This window comes from Durio zibethinus, chromosome 14 (assembly GCF_047325235.1).
Source record: "Durio zibethinus cultivar Kanyao isolate XHJ-2024 chromosome 14, ASM4732523v1, whole genome shotgun sequence".
Lineage (NCBI taxonomy): Eukaryota > Viridiplantae > Streptophyta > Magnoliopsida > Malvales > Malvaceae > Durio > Durio zibethinus.
The window spans coordinates 4090059-4116048 of record NC_143175.1 but is presented as its reverse complement, the minus strand read 5'-3'; the positions used below and the strand labels follow the sequence as shown (position 1 = coordinate 4116048).

The 25990-nt window shown below is 32.1% G+C and overlaps 2 protein-coding genes across 10 annotated transcripts; one reads left to right on the top strand and one right to left on the bottom strand.

The window, feature by feature from the left end:
• Window positions 1–88: 88 nt before the first annotated feature.
• On the bottom strand, window positions 89–15149 carry LOC111294704 (ASI1-immunoprecipitated protein 2-like). 9 transcript variants are annotated; one of them, XM_089743211.1, is made up of 14 exons: window positions 15025–15149; window positions 14510–14779; window positions 13974–14062; window positions 13142–13205; window positions 10036–10907; window positions 9083–9168; window positions 8866–8960; window positions 8475–8783; window positions 7894–8391; window positions 7065–7716; window positions 6694–6924; window positions 6427–6551; window positions 4666–5048; window positions 89–1378 (listed from the first exon to the last, which is right to left on the bottom strand). In XM_089743211.1, exons 5-14 carry the CDS (start codon window positions 10780–10782, stop codon window positions 395–397), a joined length of 4110 nt encoding a protein of 1369 aa, XP_089599337.1. In that variant the 5' UTR covers window positions 10783–10907; window positions 13142–13205; window positions 13974–14062; window positions 14510–14779; window positions 15025–15149; the 3' UTR covers window positions 89–394. The 9 variants fall into 9 exon arrangements, with proteins under 9 accessions (XP_089599337.1, XP_089599339.1, XP_089599336.1 ...); XM_089743213.1 differs by having other exon boundaries at window positions 13974–14079; window positions 14514–14779; XM_089743210.1 differs by lacking the exon at window positions 13142–13205.
• Window positions 15150–19757: 4608 nt separating this feature from the next.
• On the top strand, window positions 19758–23698 carry LOC111295146 (F-box/kelch-repeat protein At5g60570-like). The gene is made up of 2 exons (XM_022888530.2): window positions 19758–19950; window positions 21941–23698. The coding sequence occupies exon 2, from the start codon at window positions 21952–21954 to the stop codon at window positions 23353–23355; it is 1404 nt and encodes a 467-aa protein (XP_022744265.2). The 5' UTR covers window positions 19758–19950; window positions 21941–21951; the 3' UTR covers window positions 23356–23698.
• Window positions 23699–25990: the final 2292 nt, after the last annotated feature.

The following is a 25990-nucleotide window of genomic DNA, read 5'->3' as shown; positions in this document are numbered from 1 at the left end:
CCTTTCAAAGTAATAACTGTACCAACACTAATGAGGATACTTAGCAAGCAAATTGAAAAAAAAAAAATCAACAGAAAAGAAAACAAAATTCCTCCAGATCAAAGCATTGGCTTGCAAATTTCTTGGTGATATTTTGAAATAAGCCGGCTTTCATTCTCTTTATATACAGACAGCCGTCACTACGTCTATGCACTCAAAAAAAGAAAAACAAGAAAAAACAAAAGAGAAAAGTTATTGCTAAGTTCTGTATGGGTTATGAACAGATGGAATGTGGGTTCTCCTACAAAGCTCCATAGAAGGCCATTCTTCAAGAGCTAGTGATCTGTGGTATACACTTACCACACTCATGTAGTAAGGCAACGTAATGTACAAACAACCTAGGATCACCATGAGACTATTTGTCAGGTAAGCCCCCAAACAGTAGGAAGGAAGTATTCACAGGATGCCTTCCGGGCAAGAGCTGCTCTGTTTTAGGAACAGACTTCACATTCCGTTCATTTTCTGGAAATGGGAATGAGAGGGAAAGGGAAAGGGAGGCAGATACATCATCCTCCTCGTCCTTTCCTATCACCTTATCCCGGGTCCTGTCCAGGTTGTCATTTTTGTCTACCGTTTCAACAAAGAAAGGCAGGATTTTGTTGTTTAGTGGTCTCATCTCAGCCCCCAAAGCAAGCTCAAGGTTGGGAGAGGAATTGTGAACTCGGTCCTCATCTTTTATGTAGAGCTCCTTCCACAGTTTAGAGTTGTCCCCCAACCGAAGTTCCCTTGCACGATGTGAATCTACAGGAAAGAAGAACCTTTCACTACTTCCCATGTCCTCCGGGATAACTTTTTCTTCCCAAGCAATGTTACATCTCTTCTCTTCAACAGAAGAGCTAGAACTCAGATCATGCCTATCTGATGCTAAACTATCACTAAAAGGACTTTGATGTCTAGTACTGCTATATTGGTATATTCCACTGAAACCTATCTCCAGCTTTTTATCGTCACTTCCTACATCTACAGAAACTCTCTTAACCTCACTCCCTGGCATTTTTTGACTTGTATCAATGGAAGTTTCTGAATCTGTTTCTGTAAGATCCAAGAATGGGCGTTTCCGATGATTCACCTGCCAACAGTCAAGATCTCTCCTCCAAGAAGTTTTTCCATCTGAATACCCATCGTCCTTTGAATCCCTAATCTTAACAGAATCTCCATCAATCCTCCCCACAACAACTGCCTCTTGGTTTCCAGCGGGGCGATTTTTTAAAGATGGATAGTCTTCTCCAACATGCATTTCCTCTTTCTCAACTTTGAAAGAACCACTATTGGTTTTAGTAGCTTGAAGACAAGGTTTGAGCTCAGACTCAAATCTACAATCTGGAACTTTGCTCTCTTCCTGCAAATTAATGGCAAAGGTCAACATTCATAGGAAGGAGTTTTTTTTTTTTTTTTTTCATTTTCCTGTTTGCCTAAAAACAAAAGCAACAAGTTCAGAATAATACTAAAAACTCAAGTAAACAAATCAACTAAGAAAATCTTTGAAATATTAACGACTTCTTTCAACCAACCCCCACCCTTCCCACCTCACTCAATAATAATAATAATAATAATAATAATAATGCTCCAATTAATAGTCCTTCCCAGGTACTTCAGACACTATTGATCTTGCTGATCAAGGTCAATCAGAATTATCTGCTCAGTAAACATAACTTAGTAGAACTGTGATACAAAACATTTTCCCATATTTATGGCCCAAACTCTTTAGCAGTCTTGAGTTCCCATCTAACTAAACTGGTTGAATAAAAAGGAGTCTCGAACAGAAACGAAAATATATTAGATATTAAGGCCATGTTTGATGCATAGGATGATAGATAAGATAGGATAGTAATTATCTTATATTATGTTTGATTTGTAACTAAAGAAATGGATAGAATTGCAATGAGTATTAACTATCCTCTTGGTATAGGATGATTCAATCCTCCTAAAGTGAAGTGGATTATTTTTAATCCATGGGATTGAACTTATACGTCCTATTATACCCTTAAAAATTATATCAATAATTTAAATTGCATAAACTTTGAGGAAAGATAATTTTAACCAATAAATAAATTATCCTATCATAATCCTTGAACATATAAAACACAAGATAAGATGATATTATTTAATATAATTCTATTCATAATGTCATCTTATCCTATCTTATCATAATATTACGTATTAAATACATCCTAAGCATACATAACTTAAAATATATTAGATTCTAGTCTTAAAATAAATAGGTAATTGATAATATATTAAGAAAAATACGAGAAAATAATTAATATTTGAAACAAAACACTAATTAATGTAGAGTTGCTCAAGGATTCTAATGGAGCATTTAACCAATTTAATGAGGTCCACAGAGTACCCAAGATTAGGGGTGTAAATGATACACTTATACTCGCAAACTATTCCGAATCGATTCGAAAAAAAACTCAAATTCAGCTCGATCATTGTCAAACTGAGCTCGAGCTCAAGTAGCTTAACTTATCCAGCGAGCCAAATTCAAGCATTTTTATGCTTGACTCGAGTTGCTTGCAAGCTTATTGAGCTTTTTTATTTTAATATATTTTATTATTTTAATTATAAATTATAATTTTGGTCTTAAAATATAAATCCCTAAAACTAGAAGCCCTACCTCTTTCGATCTCACGACTCTCCCATCCCCCCCCCCCCCCCCAAATGGCGCTATCCCTATCTCTTTCAATCTCACAACTCCCTCCCCCCCCAAAACAGCGATATTCCATGTACATGACAAAAGACTTTGTTCCAATGTCTGTGTTTTCCGAGACATCCCAAGGTAAGCATATGTTATTCCAGGAAACACTAGTGTTAACACTTTGGCATGGATAAAGTGCTTCAACAAGTAGGTTTTGTCATTTGCGTTTACTTGATATCCATCTCTGAGATATTTCTGATCTAGTTTTGCTCCATACTCTTTACATGAAAATTGGGGATATTTAATTCTTATGTTATTAACAGATTAAATTGTGGTGCTATGATGTGTTTTCTTTCTAGTTGTTAAAATAGGCTGCTGGTCTGTAAGGGTAAATGTGAAATCCTAACATGGTTTACAGTTTACTTTGGGAAAGAGGCCTCCAATGTCCAATTTCTTCAAAGAGGAGAAAACAAAGGGTCAGCTATCCAGAAATCACAAATTTTCTATTTTGATTTGAGGCGAGCGAGCTTAAGCTTGGATTGAGTTTTACCTTGAGTTGAGCTCGAGTTTGAAAAATTGAACTCGATCAAGTTCGAGCCGAGCTTCAAACTTCTATTTTTAAGTCGAGCTCGAGCTCGAGCATCCTAATGTACCGGCTTGACTCAACTCAATTACACCCCTACCTGCGATCACACCCTCCCTAAAAGAAACATCATGCATTCCGCTTTTTTCCCTTTAAGAGCAGTAGGGCAGAGAGGGAAAGGAAGAAATAATATGCACTAGTCCAACTACATAGCCAAACACTTATTAAAAAAAAAAACACACATACAGCCAAATATTGTAACCATGCACCAATAACAGGACAAAACAACCACCAATGTCATCCAACTAGCGTCATTCATTAGAAAAAGCCAGCCCCGTGGACAGGCAAGCATTCAGCCTTCAGTCAATAACAGTTGAGGAGCCACTTGATGCCCGTCATAGTAAGAACATTCAAATTGAAGTGATATAAACATACAAAACAGAAATGCAACAACAATCCATGACTGCATGGAATTTGACTTCATGTTGACTTCTGTAAGGATGTGCAGAGAGATATAACAGGGCAACAGCGCACAGAAAAAATTTTCAATTGGAGCCTATGAAATATTTAAAAGGTTTCAATAGAGACCTATGAAATATTTAAAAGGTTGAGATTTACATAAATGAACCTTAACATAAATTTTAACAGTACTAACATTAGAAAAAAGAATCAAAAACATTCCTCCACAAACTAAGAAACTGAATAGAATCAGAGATCAACCTGTAAACTTATAAGCATTTTGCACCGTAAATTGCAACACACATTCATTAATACGCAATATTGATTCTTAATTTCCTGAATAGGAAAATATTAGGCTTTGTTTAGTTTGAGAAAATATTTTTTGTTTTTGTTTTTCATCTTCTATTTTGTTTTCTTAAAAATGTATTTGGCAAACAAAAATAAAAATTGTTTTCTAAAAATACAAAAATAAGGAAATAAATAAAATATTCAATGATATTACTATTAATGGCATCTAATTATAAATATAATATATATTTATTAATTAACGACATTAAAAAGTGTTCAAACATGGTAACTTGCAACTCACAAGGAAAAAAATAATGTACATCCCTTGTTTTCTTAATTGAAAACATGTTTTTTTTTTTAATATTTCAACCCATTTTCTTTTTTTTTTCTAAAAATTTATTTTTATTTTTAATTAACATGTTTTCACTTGTGTTATTTATTTTTCAAGAAAATGAAAACAGAAAATGACTCTGTTTTCTAAAACCAAACACTATCTTAATTCCTTATTGATTTCATTAGGTCACTAAATAAGTAACACCCCATAACTGATTGAAGGGTTGAAGATTAGTAAATAATGGCAAGAACAAACATAAGCAATCAACTATAGCAACAACATGAACTTGACAGTTTTTTCATTGACAGAAGAACATATTACCAGATTACTGGTGAATTTCATTTCTGGATGCACCTGTGTGCTGCTTGTTGCAATTCTTGACAAGAATTTGGTGTCAATTTTACCATCTTGCTCCTCTGATTTTGCTTTTATTCCCACATGTGTCTGCTCAAAAGAAGAGTCCTTGTTACCATCTCTATCTGTTGAGATACATTTCTTTTCGACAACAATGGTTACTGGGACTACATTGTGTGAACTGTCACATGCAGCTGATTCATTTTCTACTGGCTGAGGAATATCAGTAGATATCTCTCTCTCCAAACGTACCATACTTGCATCAGGGATGCATGCACTCTTTGAGGAATCTGAACAGTTAGCTCTTCTCCCCTTGAAAACACCCCAGAGGAATAATAAGGTATTCCAACCTGCAAACAGCAAGTCACAAATTTTAGCAATCTTTTTCCCCCACTCAGTAAGAAAATAAAACTTATTAAACACAAAAACAGGGAATAACGAAATCCAACAAAAACAAAGAATAATCTAAAACCTAAGAGACACAAACCAAAATAAGTCTTAAATAACTCCAAGGAAATGATCTACATAAGAATGAAGTCACACTCAAAACCTTCCTTTAAATACATTCTGTAAATGGCACCATTGCCATCAATGTTATCAAACCAAAACCAAAAAACAAAACAGCAAAACCCCCTTTAAAAGTATGGAAGGTGTGCTTAAGAAATGGTAACCATTTGCAATACATCAGCAAACCTATAGTCTACAAACAAATTTCTCAAACCCAAAGACTAAAGTACTGTAATCATGTTCTAATGCAGTGTGCAGCCCCGAAGTTGACAAGCGAAAAAGAAAACACTCAGTAGCAACAGAGGCTTTTCATAACGCCTTAAGCAGAGTTTATAACCAAAGGACATTTCTTCTTTTTTTTTCGCCATCACAAGGATCCTTTGTTTGAAACACTAAGAGATGACATTACTGAAAACCAGCCTACAACTTCGTCTTAATATATCATATCATCAATCTTAACAGGTAGCTCTAGCCCAAACAAAGGCATGCTAAAAAAGAGTCAACCAAATCAATTTCTTTAAATCTAAACAGCCCTACAAATTAAGGATTTCGGTGGATAACAGTTTTAGTTAGATCCATATAGCAGGCACATTTGTCCATTAATCCACAAATCTAGAGCATAGAAGTGGAAAATGGAGAGTCTAGGCACATCATCACCTCATTGCACATCTTGCTAAAACACACTTGATCCAATTACCATACTTTGAAATAAAGAGATGCTGCTTTTTCCTCATACTTTCCGGCTATTGCGGTAGGAACCCAGCTTTGAGGCTCATCCAATTGTTTTTAAGAATGCAAGTTTCAATAGATGCATGCTAAGAGGGACAAGAACCAAAACAAAAAAAAAATGCATCAGTAAAAAAATGTTTCTTATTTCAATGGGAAAAATCAAAGGGAAGAAGTTCGAGAGCACATTAGGAGGTTGTGAATATTAAGGAATTCCCATAACCAAGAAATATGGTTAAGGATTGAGATTTATTGAGTCATTGCTGTTTATATTTGGAAAGTATGCAAAAAGCAAATATCAAAATTAGCCCCCATGACCATGCTCTACCAGTACCTACAAAGCAACATAGTGTGGTGCAGACAAACAGACATATCCCTTTATCCTTGCCTTGTCATGAATTTTGGTCAAAGCATATACAGATATACTCCAACCAAAAGTAAAATTACAGGGTACTATACTGCATCTGAATATCTCAATTTTGTAACAATCCTTACGCTGGCAATTTTCAGGAAGCTGGTTGGATGGGAATATCAGGAGTTCAACACCTTCAAACCTTCCTTTGAGGGCAAGATCATTCTTGACCATGGTATCCACAAGGACCTTGTAGTTCTTCTCATAACTGCAACATAAGCAGAAGAAATCAACTTTAAGAAAAACCGAAAGCAATGAGAAATTGCATCAATGATCAACCCAACTGGAGAAAGGAGAGAGGAAGATGGGTTCCAAACAAGGAAAAAGAAACAAAGTATATTCTTATCTACCTTTCAAGGTCCTTGGCAAAGAAGTAGAGAGCAATATTATCTTCCTTAGGACCATTGTTGTGAAACTGTATGGGCCAAGTGCTCAGGCGAGGTACTTCATTCAAGGAAACTTTGTGGGGAAAAGTGTTGACCACTTCAAGCACTTTAGGTGATGCAAGGGTTGAGAGATGGGCTTGAATTCCACCACAAAACTCAAGAGGTTTTCCGCTTTTATGCACCTCAAAAGCCCCTCTGCAAAAAAGTAACAGAATCTATCTTATTTAAAAAACATCTCCAGGCACAGTATGCTGCAGCAATAAATGAAAATGACACCAAAAAGGAGCATCTTTTTAACCCAAAAAAATAGTTCAATAGAAGGACAAGAATCTTACTGCCAGATGTATTCATGTTCTGGGATGGTTGACATCTTCAAGACGGCAGACACTGTAGCTAAAGGAGGGACAGAGATCTCTCTCATTGAAAGATCGCCAACAGAAGAAACTATAGAGACAGAATCAGTGGAAAGTGAATTAAGCAGCTTCATGCTACCAACGGAAGCTTGATTACAAAGATTTGTTTGCCCTTCATGGGTACCTTCAACAGAAATCATATTCTTTGCCTTATTGGAAACTGATGATGTATCTTGAGAAGTTCTTTCAAATATTCCAGGCCTCAAACGGATAGCTGCCTCAATTGCAGCTTTCAACTTATTGCCTTTATTTATCTCCCTAAATGTTTTTGGAGCAGACAGATCAGCACCAGAAGCCAGAGAGACTGAGCAATATTCAGCTGTATGACCCATTTCTTTGCATTTCACGCATGGGACACTTTTTGAGGGGTGACTAACAGAGCTCTCCCTAGACTTCTCACTCTGATTTGTTGAATCTAATGACCGAGATAGAACATCTGACATAACTCCATTAAAGTTACTGGGTTGCCTCTCAGCCGTCCATGAAGAACTTGATGAGGGTTCCTCCTTTAGGCTTACTTGGTTTAACTTCTGATCAAAAGAAATGCACCCATTGGTGGATGAAACTCCAACAGCTGCAAAATAAGAAGAATGCCTTAACTTGTTGGGATCAGCCAAAAGAAAACAACAACAACAGCAATAAAGATGAGGTAAAATAAGACAATATACAGCAAAACATTCTACTTAAAGTGAACACTAAAAGGATTAAAAAAAAAAAATAGCAGTCTCTCCATCAGAATGTCAAAACATACCTGCAGCAACTGCATTTTCTACACCTTTACGACCTAGATTGCTGGTTATTCTTGATAAAGTACTTGTTTTTCCATCAGACTGAACAACCTTAGTTTCTCGGTTGTTGCTTGCGGAAGAATAAGAAATTATATCACCACGAGGTGTCAGTTTCTGATCAACCTTAGGTGTGGAGACAGTCGAACTAGAGCGATCCAATTTCGAGAAATTTTTCCTTTCTGATGATATCCGCTCATTAACTTGCTTTAATCCTTTCAGATCTTGAACATGAGGATATTTAGATGATAGCATTTTAAACTTGGATTCCCCAATGTTTAACCGTCTTGAGTTTGTAGATTTAAATGACATGGATTTGCCCATCATTCTAGCAGGCTCCTGCTTGCTACCAAGCGATGCACGTTCTCTAGCACTTTTCTGTTTCTGAAGAACAACTTCATCTACAAGCTTCACTTTGGGTTTGGAATTTAAGGTATTGAATGAGTTGGATTTCAATAATGTTCCTGTATCAAGTAGAACAGTAAGCCAATGCTTAAAATTAACAAATATATGAGAAAGTTTTAGCCAACGGAATGAACTCACTTACCCTTTGGTGTTTGCAGCCGTGGGCCATAAGTAGGAGATCGTACGGTTTCTGCCATATCATTACCAGAATGATTATTAAGAGAAATTTGGGGAGATGGCCTCAGTTTCGCCTTGTCTAACTTCTTGAATGAACCCTCTCGAGACAAAGCAGATATTCTGCTGGGGCTCAGTGATTTCGGTGATCCTATATTTGTTTCGACAGCCTGCCTTTTCAGAGCAAAAGCACCCTCTAGATTTTCTGCATGTTTCTTAACTAAGCTTGGTGTACTTGAGCTAGGTTTGTTTTCTTTTTTTCCCTCAGCATCCAAACCTTTAAAATTCAATTGCAAAAGGCGGTTAATACATGCTCTTGTCAGAGTGCCATTTATTATTCCATCTGTTTGATAACTAACCTTGCTTTTGGCTTCCAGTTTCCTCAGCCAGCTTGCATTCTTCACAAAGCCAATCACCTTCAGGTACTTTTGGAAGCATTTCTCGCATACAGTAACTGATCAATAGCATTAATAACGAAAAACTCGGCAATGAATATAGGCACATAGATAAGAATTAATAGAAATGCAACAAAACCTGATGACAAACACATATGGATAAAGGGATTTGTACACTTACGTGTGCTCTGCACCATCAGCACACTTGCTACATATAGCAAGCAAATCTTCTTGTCCTGCATCCCCACAAATATCACATACCTTAACCTATTCCAGACAAATAGGAGAAACAAAGAAAAGATAATCAGCAAAGCTTATTGATATTAAAAAAAAAGTATTAATAATTTTTTTTTTAAAGAATAGAAAAAAGAAAACAACAGATAAAGCAACCCTACAAGGTAAAAAGAAAAGGAATGCTTCTCGTTAAGTAAATATAATTTTAACGGAATCCAGTTTAATATTCTTAAACCATTTAACAAGTTCAAGGACCTCCATATTCATTTTCAATGTATTCGTAATCACTTAAAAGAATCCTTTTAACAATGCCTAAAAGAGTATAGGATCTGGCAAGAGTCAGAACCTTAAAATCAGTTCAAGAATATCATAATCACTACTTCCATTCTCCTAGTGATGGCACCTGCACTCCAAGTGCAACGGGAAAACCAATTAAAATATGGTATCTTCAATATCTTTCCTCTCAAATTGACTACATTAAACTAAACAGACAACCTCCACAATATCAGTCCTAAAAGATCTAGTGTTAACCAGTCATGCATGCACCCTTTGTTCATTACAAATTTCAGAAAGAATAAAATAGGCTTAAGTATAAAAAAAGCCCTAGAACTAAATTTCAATAATCATCCAAGCCTTATCATTTTATTATAATCAATTGAGCTCCCAAATATCTATTTTCGCCCAATTGAACCCTTATCGGACGAAAATTGTTTAACCGCCATCACCAATTTCGACCGATCGAGGGCTAAATCAGTAAATAGATGTTTAATGGCTAAATTGGATGAAAATAAATGTTTAAGAGCTCAATTTATTATAATAAAACAATAGGGGCTTGGATAATTATTTAATTTTAGTTCAAGTTTCTCTTCATATTTAAGCCAATATAATAAAATTACTTACATCATGCTCTGTAGCATCAGACTCATAACCCTCATCTGCAGAAACTGCTTGCAAAGGAGACTCGCACTTGTCAGGTAACTCAACCAACTCATTTGACTCATCTTGTTCATCCTCATTCAAACTTTTACCAGCTTTATCCTGTGGGTCCCCACTATTGTTGTCAATATCTGCTTCTGACTTAGGGTGGATTTTGGTAGAAATCTTAGAACTGCCTCCAACAGCTCTCTTGCCACTTTGAAAATGCAAATTAGAACTTTGGGTCCTCAGTGAACTAGTGCCAGCATCTACCTCCTTTATTGAAGGAAGTTCTGACAAGTCTAGCTTCTGGGAAGAGAAGACCTTTCCGGATCCTAAACTACAAACTGATGCTGAACTACGAGATGAATTCTTACCATCTAAATCCTTGTTACAATAACTAAAAGCTGCATTCGCATCACTGGCAGTACTAGCACATGAAATATTATCATCATGGCCTTCAACACCTAGGCAACCATCATACTTATTTGAGAAGGTTCTCTGAATCCCAAGATATTCCAACACAACAGATGCATCAGATGGCCTTATAGTTGCTTTGCTTTCTATATTTTCAGAGTAAGAATCATGACTAGAATTGACAGAGTGTAAATTGCTTGCTTCACTGGGGGTATGCTGTAAACTGTCACCAGTTTTATCCTCATTGATAGAATACTGACTTGCCACAGTAAAACGATCGGTTTCATCGGAAAACTCATCACTCTTCAATTCCATTTGACTAAGGTGTATACAAGATGAACAAGCAGAAAAACACGCGTTGCAGGTTCTAGTTCTGCCTTTTTATGAACCTTTTGACTCATATAATGCCTAATTAGTCTTTTTACAGTTTTTGCTTGTACCTAACATAAAAAGAAAAGCAAAATTAAGCAAAAAATAAACAGAAAGCCAAAGATTCATGCCCTTTAACAAACATGTACTTACGCCCTTTCCTCCAAAGAAAAAAATAATTAATCTTATGCAACAAAATTAATAGCAAATGAAAATAATTTTTGATGCAACCATCACAAAAGAAAAGATCGAGAGGCCCTTTTTTCTACTTTGGCAGATAAAGGAGGTGCATTAACAAGAAAAAAATAATGAGCTTGGTATCTGCAAATTATCTAGAAAGGTGAAATAAGGAATCAAATGAAGCACCTATCTAATCTTTATTGATTCTAAGAACTATCTAACATAGAGGGTTCCCTTAAGAAAAAGGATTAATTCAGGATAAATAATGGGCACATTGAGAATTTGAGATTTATACAAATAAATCTAGCAATATTCATAACATAAAAACAGCCCGTCTCAATAATATAAAATAAATAATAATTTCATTTTAAATTCAGTAGATACATAGACTGTTAATATGGATTTTTTGGATGTTTAGAAATCAGAGACAACCACTACTTACAACAACACAGAACCAGTATAAATCTAAACCTTCAACATGAAATACTTAAGCTATCATTTATAATTTGAAGCTTCTCTCTTTGGAAAAGATATGTAAGATTATGACCCTTAAAGAGGAGAACAAGCTAAGAGCAAATAAGTCTTCAGATATTTGACAGTCCAATCAATGAGACAGCTCAACAAGCAGTTCTGTGTGATTGCGTTGGTGAATTATTTCCACCTCATCTTTACTTTAGCCCTTGAACTGTTTTCTGTTTGACTTTCTGATATCTTGTTATCAAACTTACGCAATCAATTTATACGCAGCCCAGCTTTTGTATGTGCTTCATAAATTTCCTTTCCTTTTTATATGACTTTCCCTTTCATATCAGGTCCAAATAACAATGAAGTATAAATCAATAAATATAACCCCTACATAAAGCTCATCTTCTAAGTCAACTTGCATTTTCGATCACAGCATCTTCCAACCTAGCACCATAGTGTATAATTATTTGACTTTACTATAAAGACTTCTCTCATCTCCTGGCAAATTCAAGTCAACCTCATACTACATGTCCTTGCTGAGACATCCCAATGGTTTCTATTCAACAAAGTCATAGAAGTTATAGCACCCCCTCAAAAGTTCACCAGATATTCTTGAGCTTCAACACATACAATACCATTCACCCTACATAAAAATCAAGATGTTTAACCAGAAGCAACACTAAAATTGTATCCTCCTCCAAAATGAAGTAAAAAACTGGCAGTCTTAACCCTTTGAGTATTTGATTGCTACTATCAGCAACACTGTTGTCATTTGTTATATCCTTTACCAGAGAATGCTATGGAACACCCAATACCCTCTTTAATTGCCTCTTCCTATAGCAAACTGACTCTCATCCAGTTTCATGTAACAGTAATCTAACTTCAGCTTTCATGACATGTAATAAGCTCCTACATGTCAGTTAGATGTTAGCACTAATTAAGCCCCAGAAAGTCACCAATCCAATATCTGATTGATTTCAGCAACCAAGCAACAACACAACAACCCGATTGCACATAATTCAATCAACTTTAGCCATCATGCCCATGGTCAGGTCTTGACAGCCCAAAACTATGAGTTCCAAAAAGGCCGGAAAGGAAAGTCATGGCCGTATAAGAACTGCTTTCAAAACAAACAAAGTAAATTCTTTATAACGTGAATATGTTTTTAAAACAGGCTCAGAGGTTAACTTGTGTTCCTTCAACTTTATAGAAACCGGCCTGACTTCTAAAAGACCTTGCAAATAAATTAACATGGCAGGTTCAAAACAGTATAATGCTAGTTCCTAAGTTTTATCCTTGTTTTCAATTTTATGCTCTAAACAACCCCCTTATAAGCAAGCTTATGGGAATGATCCTAATATGCTGCTGGACAATCAATAATGAAAACTTCAACACTTTTAGCAGAAATACAGCACCATGGAATCTAATAATTATCAAGTTCATCCATACTCCACTGCATTTTTGAGCGACTTATATCAATATTTCAAAAAGGTCCATGACACTGGAAGTTATAACTTATAAGACTCTTTAGTACTTAAATTCACCCTAATACATGTCAACCACAAAAATTCTTAGCACTGCACACGAAGTGGTTACAAACTTACATACCTATAATACAGCAAGATAAAGACCAAAAGAGCATCCACAAAGCATAACTTACAAATTCATGACAGTCATAACTTTCATAACCATATCATCCGAGTCATGGAATTGAAAACTTCACTCTGCAGAATTTTTTTATAAAAAAAAAATCAACTCTACATTACAACTATTCTAAGAGTTGTTACTTAGAAGTAAACCACTACATTTCTAATAGAACACACTTTTCATCATTGAAACTCAATAGTGCAGAAAATTAGAATCATTTATTGGCTGTAACAAAGAATAAGAAATAAAAAGAAAAAATAATAATGAAATGATGGGCTTTTTATTCCAAAACACTAGGCAGCTTTAGATAAATGATTCCAACCCCACAACAGGAGCCATATATGCTGAGTAGATGTTATCCAATTCTTAAGTCAGGAAATAGGTGCATGAATGGCAAGCACTTTTTTACTTGGTACCGAGAGAACTAAGAAAATGGAAAAGATGAAGGGTGTTCATTTGGTACCTCAGCCAACAAATTTAATCCAGTAAAATCAAAGAGATTGGGAGACAACAGACAAGAACTAAGAAGTAAGTACATCATTTTCTTGCACTCCACTTCTAAGTCATTCCCAGAAAGCACATGAGAGGAAAATTACAGAAATTTTCTATTCTATCATTCTTCATTCCCCACCCATCTTTTCATCATCCTAGTTTTCAACACTCTTCACCAAGAAAATTTCGAAAGTTAACTATAACTACTTACCATATATAACACAAAGAACTTAACACTTTCACTTGTTTGTGCCAACAAATAGATGTTCTTCTATCTTTCAACTTAAAATATTATGCTAACATAATTGACAAAGAAAAGCATTAGCAAGTTGAGAACACAGATTGCAGATTACCCTGTTCTCATGATATTCTTCTGAATATTGTGATCCATCTCATGCACTGGCCATTGCATGCAATAAATCCCTCTCAAAACAGTTGTGATCTAAAAAGCACATCAAACTGTATCAAATAAGGCATCAATAAACAAAATCCAGTAAGAATAGTCCATTGCACAAAAACTGCTCTAATTTACTAACATCTAAAACCACATAATAGCAAAAACTTGCATCTAACTCCATACAGCCCTAACATAGAGCCACATTATGTAGCGCAACTAAACACAACAAGCAAGGAAATAAATATATCCAATTTCTAATGAGGACCCTAAACCCTAATGACTAACATAGGCCATCCACACCACAATAGACTGATACAGCAAATTTCATGATAGATATTACCAATATTTCCACATCATCCACGGCTAATTTAAAGGAATCAAAAGTTCAACCCAAAAACACTATCAATTAAAATCCGAAAAACTCATTTTAATATTCAAATGTTTCTAATTGATAAAATTAAAAGAAACCCTAATAAAGAGATATTATATTACATGCCTCCGGTTCAAAGATTATCCCAGTCGCATTGAAAAGCCCCTCAACACGAGGCTCCTTCCGCCTCACCACAATAGCTGCTGCTTTCGCCGCCGCCATCGTGGACGCAAACGATCGCAACGCAAACTGAACATTAAACTGATTCCTCTCTTTCTCTGGATTTCCCCTCCTTCTCTCTCCCTCCTCTTAACCGCTGGGAAAGATTTTCGATTCCAAATTCAATCTCAATCTCAATCTCAATCCCCCAATTTCTACTTCCTCTGTTTTTTCTACAAAAAAAAATTCCGATATTCACAAGAGATACATGAAAAAAAAAATCAATACAAAACAACAAATTAAATTCTTTAAAACTTTCTCCGTAAATTTAACGTTTTCTCTCTAGGTTTTTCTCTTCTTTTTTTTTTTTCTCTGTTCATGATCTGAGATAAAAATATTAAAACGGTAATAATAGAATCAAAATCTCTCACCCATAAACAAAAATAAAAAATATTAAATATTAAATAAATAAATTTACCTCTTTTGCTTCACTCTTTTTTTTGCTCTCCTTTTCCTTCTGAGCTTTCTCTCACTCTTAAAATGTGGGAAAAACGGAAACTTCCCTTCCCTCTCTATCTCTATATCTCTATATTTTCTCTCTCCAGAGTAGATGAGTCTCCGTCTCCCTTTATAATTTTTCTTTTTTTTCCTCTCTATACATTTTTTTTCTTGAGAAAAATGAGTTTTTTTTTATATTATTTGTAAATTTCGTGATAAAAAAGAAAATCTTCCAGTGCCTTTTTTTTCCGTTTTTTTTAAGCTGCGGAGAATATAAGACAGTTGGAAGGGAGGGTGGTCGTCTCGTCGCACGAGTGAAGATGGAAGGTGTGACTCTGGCAAGTGCGAATGGCGATGTTTACACGTGGGACTGAGAAGCGGGTTTCTGTGATCTTGCGCCGACAGTGTCGTGCCTTTCACATTTTGTAATCAGGGTTTAACTCTTTTCAAGTTAATGGTAAGAATGTTACCTATATTCTAGTAAATTAAATATGATATTTTAATTAAGAAAAATTTTAATATGATATATAAATTATAAATTTATTAATTAGGTGATATTTAATATGAAGTAATTATTACAAAAATCATTATGATTTATTTATTATTGTTAGATCATTATATTTAATAAATATTTTAGATCTTAAGTAACATAAAAAAATATAAAAATTTTATCATCGTAATAAAATAATATATAAAATTAATAATAGTAAATTTTATTTAATTAATATATAATTAAGAATTTATTTTATCTTAAAATTATATTATTTTATTTTATAAAATTTTATATGTTTAAATTAATGTTCATTGTAATAAGTTTAAAAATAATTTGTATATAGTTTTTATTTTTTATTTTTTATATTTTATATTTTGTATGATATGTTTTTTTTTCTTTTATAATTAATTAATAGATTAATTTTATTTTTAATTCAAATTTTTTCACATAATTTATATTATAAAAAAATAATTTATCTATACTAAACATATTTTTATTTAATAATTTAATTATATTTTATTATAAAATAATTAAATATGACTAATATTTTACAAATATTTTCTTTAAACAATGTTAAAATTATCAATGTTTGTAATTATTAAAATATGCATAATTATGTTTATACTTTATATAAAATAATATTTGATTTTTTAATAATACTAAACTCAATTATTTTTAATTCTTAAAAATTAATAACTGTTAATAAAAAAGAATTTCAAATCACAAATTTTAATATCTCTTTAGGAATAAAATAATCTCTGTGATTATATTACTATAACGATCTTTTAAAAAATGCCAAATATTACTTTAATATAATATTTATTACTAATGTGATTAACTTTAAATGATAATAACAAACAAACTAAGAATGTAATTGAATTGAATTAATACAGTGAGGAGTTTAAACTCAAATTTGACTCAAAATTCATTGTTTAAAACTTAATTCAAACTCGATTAAGTTTTAATTTTAAACTTTCAACTGAATTTGAGATAAAAATCGAATTATTTAAAGTTGTTCGATGAAGTTCATTTAATAAAAATAAGTTCGATTTCCATGCTCAATTTTAAGTTTAATTATTTGTTTAAACTCGAGTTTAAATTGATATATGTAAGAGTAAAATAGTAAATTTTAATTAAAATAACAAAAAATATATTAAATTTTAAAAGATTGATTAAGCTTGTCAGCTATTCATGTAAGATATTAGGATGTTTGAATTCAGTTTACTTAATAAGTCGAGCTGTTTAAACTTGCCTCGATAATGACAAAATAGAATTCGAATTTTATTCGAGTTGAACTCAAATAACTTGCAAATATTATTTTATTATTTACACTCTTAAAACAAACACAACATTTCAAATATCATATTAATTAATAAAATTTATAATTTATATATAACATAAAAAATTTTTAAAAATTAAATATCATTTTAAATATTTATTTATAACTCAAAAAGCATTTGTATCATAAAACCGTTTAATTTTTTTTTTCCTATTAAGATTGAAACAGGATTTATTAATCCCTCCAATTTCATTTTTTTTCCTTATTAAAATTGAAAACAGTATTTTTTGGGATTATGGGAAAGTTAACAATATTCTATATTTCCTTTTACTTCTTCCAATTTTAACCTTGTCTAAATTTTTTTAAATAACAATAAATAAAAACGATTAATATTATAAATTATTTTTAAATTATAGTAAAACATTTAATATAATATTTAAATTTTAAAAATCTTTAATATAATATATAACTTATAATTTTATTAATTAATGTAATATTTAGAGTGTTGTTTATTTCTTATATTTTTCAGTTAAAACTACAACTTTTCCAATGAGATACTTTTTTACAACAATTTTTATTAAAAATAAGAAATAAAACACTATATCAAAATTTAATGTTTTTCATGCATAAATCTAATTAATGAAAATTTCCTTTGATTTTTGGTTTCCAATGAATTTAATTTTATAATTTTACATTGCCACTTATCGGATAGGTAAAATATAAAATAATTTAAAATAAAAATAGGATTGTAAAATAGTAACCGAAAAACATAAAATAAATGAGAAAGTCATAAAAGAGTAAATTGAATATTTTTTGGCTCGTCAATAATAGTAAACTAATAATTTGTTGCAAAAGATGAAGGAACAAATAAATCAAACTTTGTACTTGAAAATTAACATATTTCTAATACATTTAGAACTTAGAGACACCAATTAGTTTAATTAAAGTTAATTGATGAAACTTGTAAAATCAGCTATTAATGTGAATTTCAATTTTGTTTTGAAAATTTGAGAAAATATTAAATAAATCAATTAGCATAGTTATCGTTACATATAATAATATTTATGAAATAAATCTATTTTATAATTTAAAAAACAAATTAAAATATACGAATGAAAAATGTTTGCAAATCCTAAGGATTTTAAAATTAGTTTTTCAAAATTTAATTTTTAATATCCATTAATTACGTATTATGATGGGTATTAAATCCAAATTTTGACTTTTTCGTTTTGTTGGAGAGCAAAAATTTTCTATTTTTGCAATTATATATGTAGTAATTGTCATTTACTACTCATATAGTAAGCACTCAAAATTTAAGGTAATAGAATTATGGATACTTTTGCCAAATTTAAAGCAAAAGTTAAAGCTCTTGAATGGTCAAAATATTTTTGGATAAAAATAGAAAAAAAATCATGATTGAAATGTTTTTAAAGAACTAAAGCTAAATCCATTAATAATAATTTTTGATAAATCACAAAAAAATTAAAATAAATAATAATAATAACAAATTAAGTTTTATATGTTTGGAATTGATTTTACAAAAAACAAAAAGAATTCACGTTTGATTGTAATTTTGAGCGTTAATCATTTCTATAAAAATAATTTTTTCATGTATTTCTTTAACCTTTATATAATATTTTATTATTTATATCCACACTTTTCTTTATTTACTTATACAAGTTTTGATTTTTTCCAAATTTATAAATTTATTTTTTCTAATTGATGTAAAAAAAATAAAAATTAAATTAATACGTAATTTTAATTTTAAAAATTGAATTATTTAATAAGATAAACATATGATGGCATCCTTGGAGACTATTTATGTATAAAAAATATTTTTTTAGCCCGAAAATGCAAAAAGATAAAAATATAATTTATATTTGAATTTTTTAAAATTTAAAAGTAAATTATTAAAGTTAATATAATAAGTATACATTAAATGTAATAAGAAACAAGCGGTCAAACCAAATCCTATACGTAACAATTAATGTTAGAAACTGAATTTTTTTTACCATAAAAGTAGTTAAAGAGTTGAATATTTATAATTGAATAATGGTACACAAAATTATTATGTGTTAATGATGATAAATAAAGTTTTATTATTTTTTGTTAATTTAATTGATGATATTTGAGAATGATTTAAGATAATTTAAAATTTTTAATTAATTTAATTTAAAAAAATTATATAAAAAAAATTATATTTATTAAAAAATATGTGGCCATAATTTAAAATTATTTATATATCAATAATATAAGCTATTAATAATAATGGATTATTTTTTTGCCAAAAAATTTGGTTTATATATTTATATTAAATTAGATAAATAAAAATATAATAAAATTTGTTTATATTCCATAGTTTAGACATTAATATTGATTCGGAAAAGTTAAAATAAAGAGGAAAAGAAAAGAAGAAAGGAAACGGTGGGAAGGAAAGAAGAAAACTAGAAAAGCAAGCAGCACATGCACGATGAACACTAACAGTTAAGTAAGCGCTTGAGTGAAAGAGGAAGAGAAAAAGAAGTTGACTAGTCAACCCAAGAAACAACAAAAAAAAAAAATAGTGGAGTTTGAAGAAGAATAACTGGATAAGGGAAGAAGTAGAAGAACAAAATTTTACGGACTGCAATTAAAAAAGAGAAAAATATTGGGGTGAAACGTGAAAATGAGAAAAAACAAAACCAAATAAATTATTATTTAAAAGGAAAAGGAAAAAGGAAAAGCCATAAGCGTTAGAAAACTGTTATAAAATCTCTGTTTCCATCGTCTAAAAAAACGGAAAATATTATTAAAATTGGGAACTTTCTCTCTCTCTTTCTGTCTTGGTTTTTAGAGAGACAGAAAGTGAAGATGATAAAAATCTTGTTCACATATTAATAAAATATATATAATAATTGTAATAATTTGTATATTTATATATATGGATGAGAATGAGATTCCTATAATGCAAAAACCTATAGCTTAGAAAAAAGGGAGTGAGAGATAGGAAGAGAAAGGGAGAGATTGGGAAATGTGGGATAATCGAAGCTCTAGAGTAATGTGAACTAGGGTTTTGGAAATTTTTGTCAGAGATCGGGTGTCGCCGAAATTTCCGGGAGCGAAAAATCGGGTCGGATTTTGATTCACTCAACAAGGTGACGGCTGATTACTTCTTCTTCTGGTTCTTTTCCTTTTCTTTTTTTTTTTTAATCTTAATTTGTTGCATGTTAAGATCTGCAGAGATTTAAGCTTCAATTGTTGAATTAATTTCATTTCTTGAAAATTTTGTTTCCTTTTCTTTTTAGTTGAAATTTCCAGGGCTCTGTTTTTGTTTTCACTTTTTCAAGAATTAAGTAAAAAAGTATAGTAAATATAAGAACTTATCAGTTTATCGAAATTAAAATTGCATGTTAGGATTATTCGATAAATTAAGTTTATAATTAATAAGAGTGTCAAAGACAAGAGCAAGTGAAGAGTTTTACTAGGAACCAACCATTCTTTCTCACCCCAGTTAGAACTTAAGACTTCGTCTTGAAGTTCGCGGATTCGTATTCTAGGATGGGAGGAGTGGGATTATGGAATGAAAGAGGACTACCTCCCATTGTTTGGATTATGGGATAAGAGGACTATCTCCCATAGGTAAATATTTTGTGGTTAGGTTCATTTTGTTCTTGATTAGAAAGTCATAAAGTGAAAAATATTAGATCCAAGGCTATTCTAATAGACCTCACTTTATATTTGATGAGGAGCAGTTGCTTTTTAATCCATAATTTTATTGGCACCATTATGAAACTGTTTATATTTAGAGGAATTTTATGACTTTACATAAGTTTTACTTGATAAGAGAACTTGAAATTTTCTTAACATTGACTTGGAAGAAGAATGCTTTATTTTAAAAACAACTACAGCAGGAGATGGTGTTGAGATGAATAGAAGATCAAGATATAAAAAAGTCAGTTGTGTTGTTTTAAAATGTTATTTTACTTGATTTGATTTCAAACTTTGATAATGATTTCTTCATAATTATATCTGCAGAAAACAAATTTTTTAATCAATTAGAAACCATGGATAAGCTCTACAGCCTTTTCCTTCATCCAAACCCTTCAAACTGTTACTTTGAAATGTGCCAGAGAAACAATTAAATCTGCTGAGTGCTGTCATTTTTTTACCTTTATAATTTACAATTTTTATATTTTCCTTAATCATGGAAAGTTGTGTTGATGATTAATTTCTATTTGGATGGTTATTGCTGGGTTCTAGTCATACAATATGTAGGATAATTTGGTCTGAGAGGCAATTCCGTGTAAGTTTGGCTAGAATGCTGCTGAACATCCTTTTTGGGAATCAACTTATCTTCCACACTGATTAAAGTGCCTAATAAAACCAAAAGATTATTTTCTATTGGAGTATGAGTTTTCCTCAAAATTTTGTTCATTGGATGAGTTCATCCTGGGTTTGAAGCACTGATTAAGTCTGGAAGCCAGAAATGATTAGTAACCAGTATGTCTAGATGGAAAGATGATACTTGTTTTGGATTATGAAGGAGTTCTTTTGAAGTTGTTATTCATATGTTCCTGCTGCCCCTTTTGAATAAAAAAGGGGATGTTAATGATTAAAAGATGCTGAAGCTTTATTTGAGTCTGTATTACGCAATATTACGAGGATTGTGAAAGCTGCTTCTCTGCAGATTTTATTGTAACTTATTTTTGTTTTTGTTTACCCCGGGTCACATTCGTATCAATGAGGGTCTGAGCTCAGGCTTGATCCTTGTATGAGTTTAGTATTGTTAATTTGACCATAGGAAGATGATACTTGAAGTCATGCATTGTTAATTTACTGAACCATTATGTGCTTTTGGGAAAATAATCTTTTTTGCTTTAATTACTATTGACCAGCAAAATTAGAAGCACATTGGCTGTATCAAGCAGTTTCCCTTGTAGCTGCCAGTGCTTCTCCCTTCTAAGAAGAGAAGACCTTGGTTTCAAGTCAAACATGGATAGAATAGAGTAAAGGCTATCCTTTGGTAGGCTAAAAAGATGGATAATAAAGGGAAAACTTGATAAAGTATACTTGTAGTTGATTATATTTTGTGCATTTGCTTTTTGGTATTGTCACATTTTTTAATCCTTTTTTTTTCTTTCTCAGGGAAAAGTTTTATGTTCTGCACATTCTCTCAAATGGTGTTCAGAGATTCACTTAAGAAGCCAAAGATGAAAGTAGAAGGGGCAGAACATGAATCACAAGTAATGGCTTGTTTGCAAGGTCACGTTTCATTGCAGCCTACAGTGTCTTTTAATCATAATTTGAGAATTTTGCAAGATGATTGGCATATATTTACACATATTCTCTTGGCTAGTAAAACTAATATGAAAGGTGTTGGGCAAGGTTTGCTGGACAAGGAAGTGCGAGCTTTAACTTTTGGTTATATAGGACAAAATGGAAAGGAACCTATAATTGTGGCAAGATCTGGGGAAAATCATGATCGACAATCATCGGATAACAGTCTCCTACCAGGTCTTAATGATGACATAGCAGTGGACATTGTGGCCCGGAGCAGCAGATCTGACTACCCAAATCTGGCTCATTTAAATAGAAAATTTAGGTCACTCATTGGCAGTGGATATTTATATAAACTGAGACGTCAGCTTGTCATAATTGAACACCGGGTTTATTTAGCCTGTAATATGATGCCTTGGGAAGCTTTTGATCCTGTGAGACGGAAGTGGATGAGACTGCCTAGGATTCCATGTGATGATTGTTTTACTTCTGCTGATAAAGAGTCTCTGGCAGTGGGGACTGAATTACTTGTTTTTGGTCGTGAGTTATCAGGATTTGCTATTTGGATGTATAGTTTGATTACCCACGATTGGTCTAGATGCCCCCTAATGAATTTGCCTAGGTGTTTGTTTGGTTCTAGTAGCCTTGGGGAGATTGCCATTGTAGCTGGGGGAAGTGATAAGAATGGCAATGTTCTAAAATCTGCTGAGCTCTACAATTCTGAACTGGGTACTTGGCAAACATTGCCAGATATGAACTTTCCACGTAAACTGTGTTCTGGTTTCTTTATGGATGGAAAATTTTATGTCATTGGGGGCATGTCGAGTCATACAGATTGTTTGACTTGTGGTGAAGAGTACAATATTGAGACAAGGTCATGGAGGAGGATAGAAAATATGTACCCTGGTTGCAATGCAGGTACATTTCATCCTGCTATGTGCTCTCCTCCTTTAGTTGCTGTTGTAAATAATCAACTTTACTCTGCTGACCAAGCAACTAATGAAGTGAAGAAATATGACAAGGTTAATAACTCATGGAGTGTTGTGAAGAGGCTACCTGTTAGGGCTGACTCTTCAAATGGTTGGGGACTGGCATTTAAAGCATGTGGTAACAGTTTACTAGTAATAGGAGCTGGAGGACATGGAGGACGTGCTGATGGAGTAATTGTTCTGCGTTCTTGGGATCCAGAGGAGGGAAACTCGGATGGACCAGAGTGGAATGTGCTTGCTGTCAAGGAGCGAGCAGGTGCTTTCGTGTACAATTGTGCAGTAATGGGTTGTTAATGATTTGCCACACATATTTGTGCAAGCATCTGACTTGTGGAAGACCAGCAAGCCTTTATCAAACCTATGATTTTTATTTTCTCAGTATCATTAATTTGTTATTTTTCTTCTTTTTCTCATTTATGGTTCTTCAGAAGAATAATTGACCTGAAATCAATTTCCGAAAGTTGTCGACTGGTTGTGTAGATCCCATTACTGGAAGTGGAAGATTTAACGTCATACCGAGTAATGAGTGTACTTTGGCATTTAATTCATTTCTTTGAATCAGACAGTGTAATTCTTGGTTCTGGATTCAAATAACCTGAAGGTAGGTACTATTTTAATGCATTGCTTTTTATGTTCATTGAATTGCATTGAAGTATGTGGATGTCATAGTTTTTTATTAAATTGTGTATAATTCTGAGAGTTGTTTTTGAGTTGAAGACAGGTAGGATGTTTCAATGTGAAGCAGGAATAAGTTTGAATGGAAGGAGGCTATCACATGGGTTAGATAGGCAGATGAGGGTTGTTACTTGTGTTTTGAGAGTCATTGGAGCCGAGGGCAGCTCATTGCGCTAAGTAATTATTAAGAGAGTGGTAGGGACGTTGGCTGTGTTATTGGTGTATAGGGCTGGATGGCACATGGTAGGCTATGGATAGTATACTAATGGGTTTAGCTAGAGCTATAGCCTAAAGGTAAGGATAAAATTTATTTGAATTATTGTTTAATATGTAAAAAATGTGGATGGCCCAGCTCTGAAATTTGATCGGAATTCAATGCAACCCCAAGGTATTGTTTTGATAAGAGTTTTGATAGAAATGGAAGAAAAAAATTTGTACAAAGAGTTTGCAGAAAGATTTAAGTGTTAAAATTTGAATTTTATATTTATTATATGTTATTTTTTAAGTATAATTATATAAATTAATTTGATTATATTTTAAATTAAAAAAATTAATCTAATAGCGAGTTAAATTCATAATCAATTTTAATTGTAATTTCATATAATTTTAAGATTTTATTTGATAGATAGAAAAAAATGGATTTTTTTTTTAATTTAGTATTGAGTGAAATTCATAATCGATTTCGATAATAAATTTTAAGGTTTTGTTTTTGGTCTGATTAAAAAAAAGATAAATTTTTTTTAATTTAATAGTGAATAAAAAAATCATCTTTTGGTTTGCTATGAACTCTGTTTTTAGACCCTTCAGCAGAGTCGTCGTGAATTGTCGGACCATTTGAGAAGGGTATTTTGTAGAGTAAGCATTGTCGCTTTCCTTATGCCATATTTGTTGAAGGACGATGGTGATGCCTAAAGAGAACGATATGCCTCGCTTTGTGATTCCACGTTACCAAAGAGATCCATACTATTTCTTTCATTTTCTTTTTCATGAAAGAAGAGTTATTAAAGCACCACTTGAAGAAATTAATGTTGAAAAAGGATATGAGAGAATAGAGATTTTTTTTTTAAATAAAAAATCAAATCAGATCTTTAAATGCAGAGTAAAATTAAAAACTTTAAAATCTATGTAAACCACTCCTTATTCATGCAATAAATAAATCTAAGCTATGGGATTAAACATTTGACTTAAAATTTCATCAAGTAAGATCTATATGGTTTGGTTCGGTTGGGTGAGGCTATGATAGCTCACTTATTGTTATTGTTTTAATTTTAAATTTTAAATTTAGAATTTAATTTAATTGATTAATATAATTATTTTTAACAAATTTTTAATTTAAATTTAACACTTATTTCTTTATTTTTTGCAGTAACATGATATTCATTATTGCCTACTCCAGAAGCCTCTGCAGCCCTTCCTTTCCCTAAGAATTTTAGGGGGAGACAAATTGTGTGACGTCTTCTTCAATATTTCTGTGGGAAAATGGAAAAAGGGCCAAAGGGGCGAAGTGTTAAAAAAAAAAAAAAAAACAAGTGTGTCCAATTGACTCGATCCAATGTAAAAGTAGGACTAGTGATGATCTATATCTAAATCTAAACAATAGCGGCCTCAATTCACAAGTGACAACCTTCATCCCCTCCTTTCTTTTTTTTTTTTTTTTTTTTTTGTTCTAATGCTTACAATTTTTTCTCTTCGTAAGAAAGAAAATAATATAAAATCACTTTAAATATAAATAAAATAATTCAAAAATTAAAAATTTAAACAGAACCGAAATAAAATATTAAAATATCACGGATGAAAATTTTCCTCAAGCTTTTGATATGATGTTTAAAAAAAAAAAAAAATTCAAGAAATAAAAGAAGCAATACTTTATGATTCCAAATAATGACTGTAAATAACGGGGGAAGCATATAATAATTTGATAAAAATGAAATACATCACCAAAACTTGCAATAATGCAATGAATGAAAGTCAACCAGAAGTTAAAAGCGAGTAAAACAAAACACACAATGGACAACTGGAAAAACAAAGGGCCACTTTAGGATGTGTCACGCTCACATCTAGCATTGCAATTATAGACCGTTGAATTTGCATTGCAAATTGCCCGTCAGATTTGCTAAAACAGTGATCATATTTATTGAAATAATTGCTATCCCTTTGAACAGTCGCTAAAAAAGCATAGGAAAGTTATCAAAACGAACGGGGGAAAAAGAGTTCGGACTTCTTACACAAAAGAAGCTACAGGGCAATTTGCTTT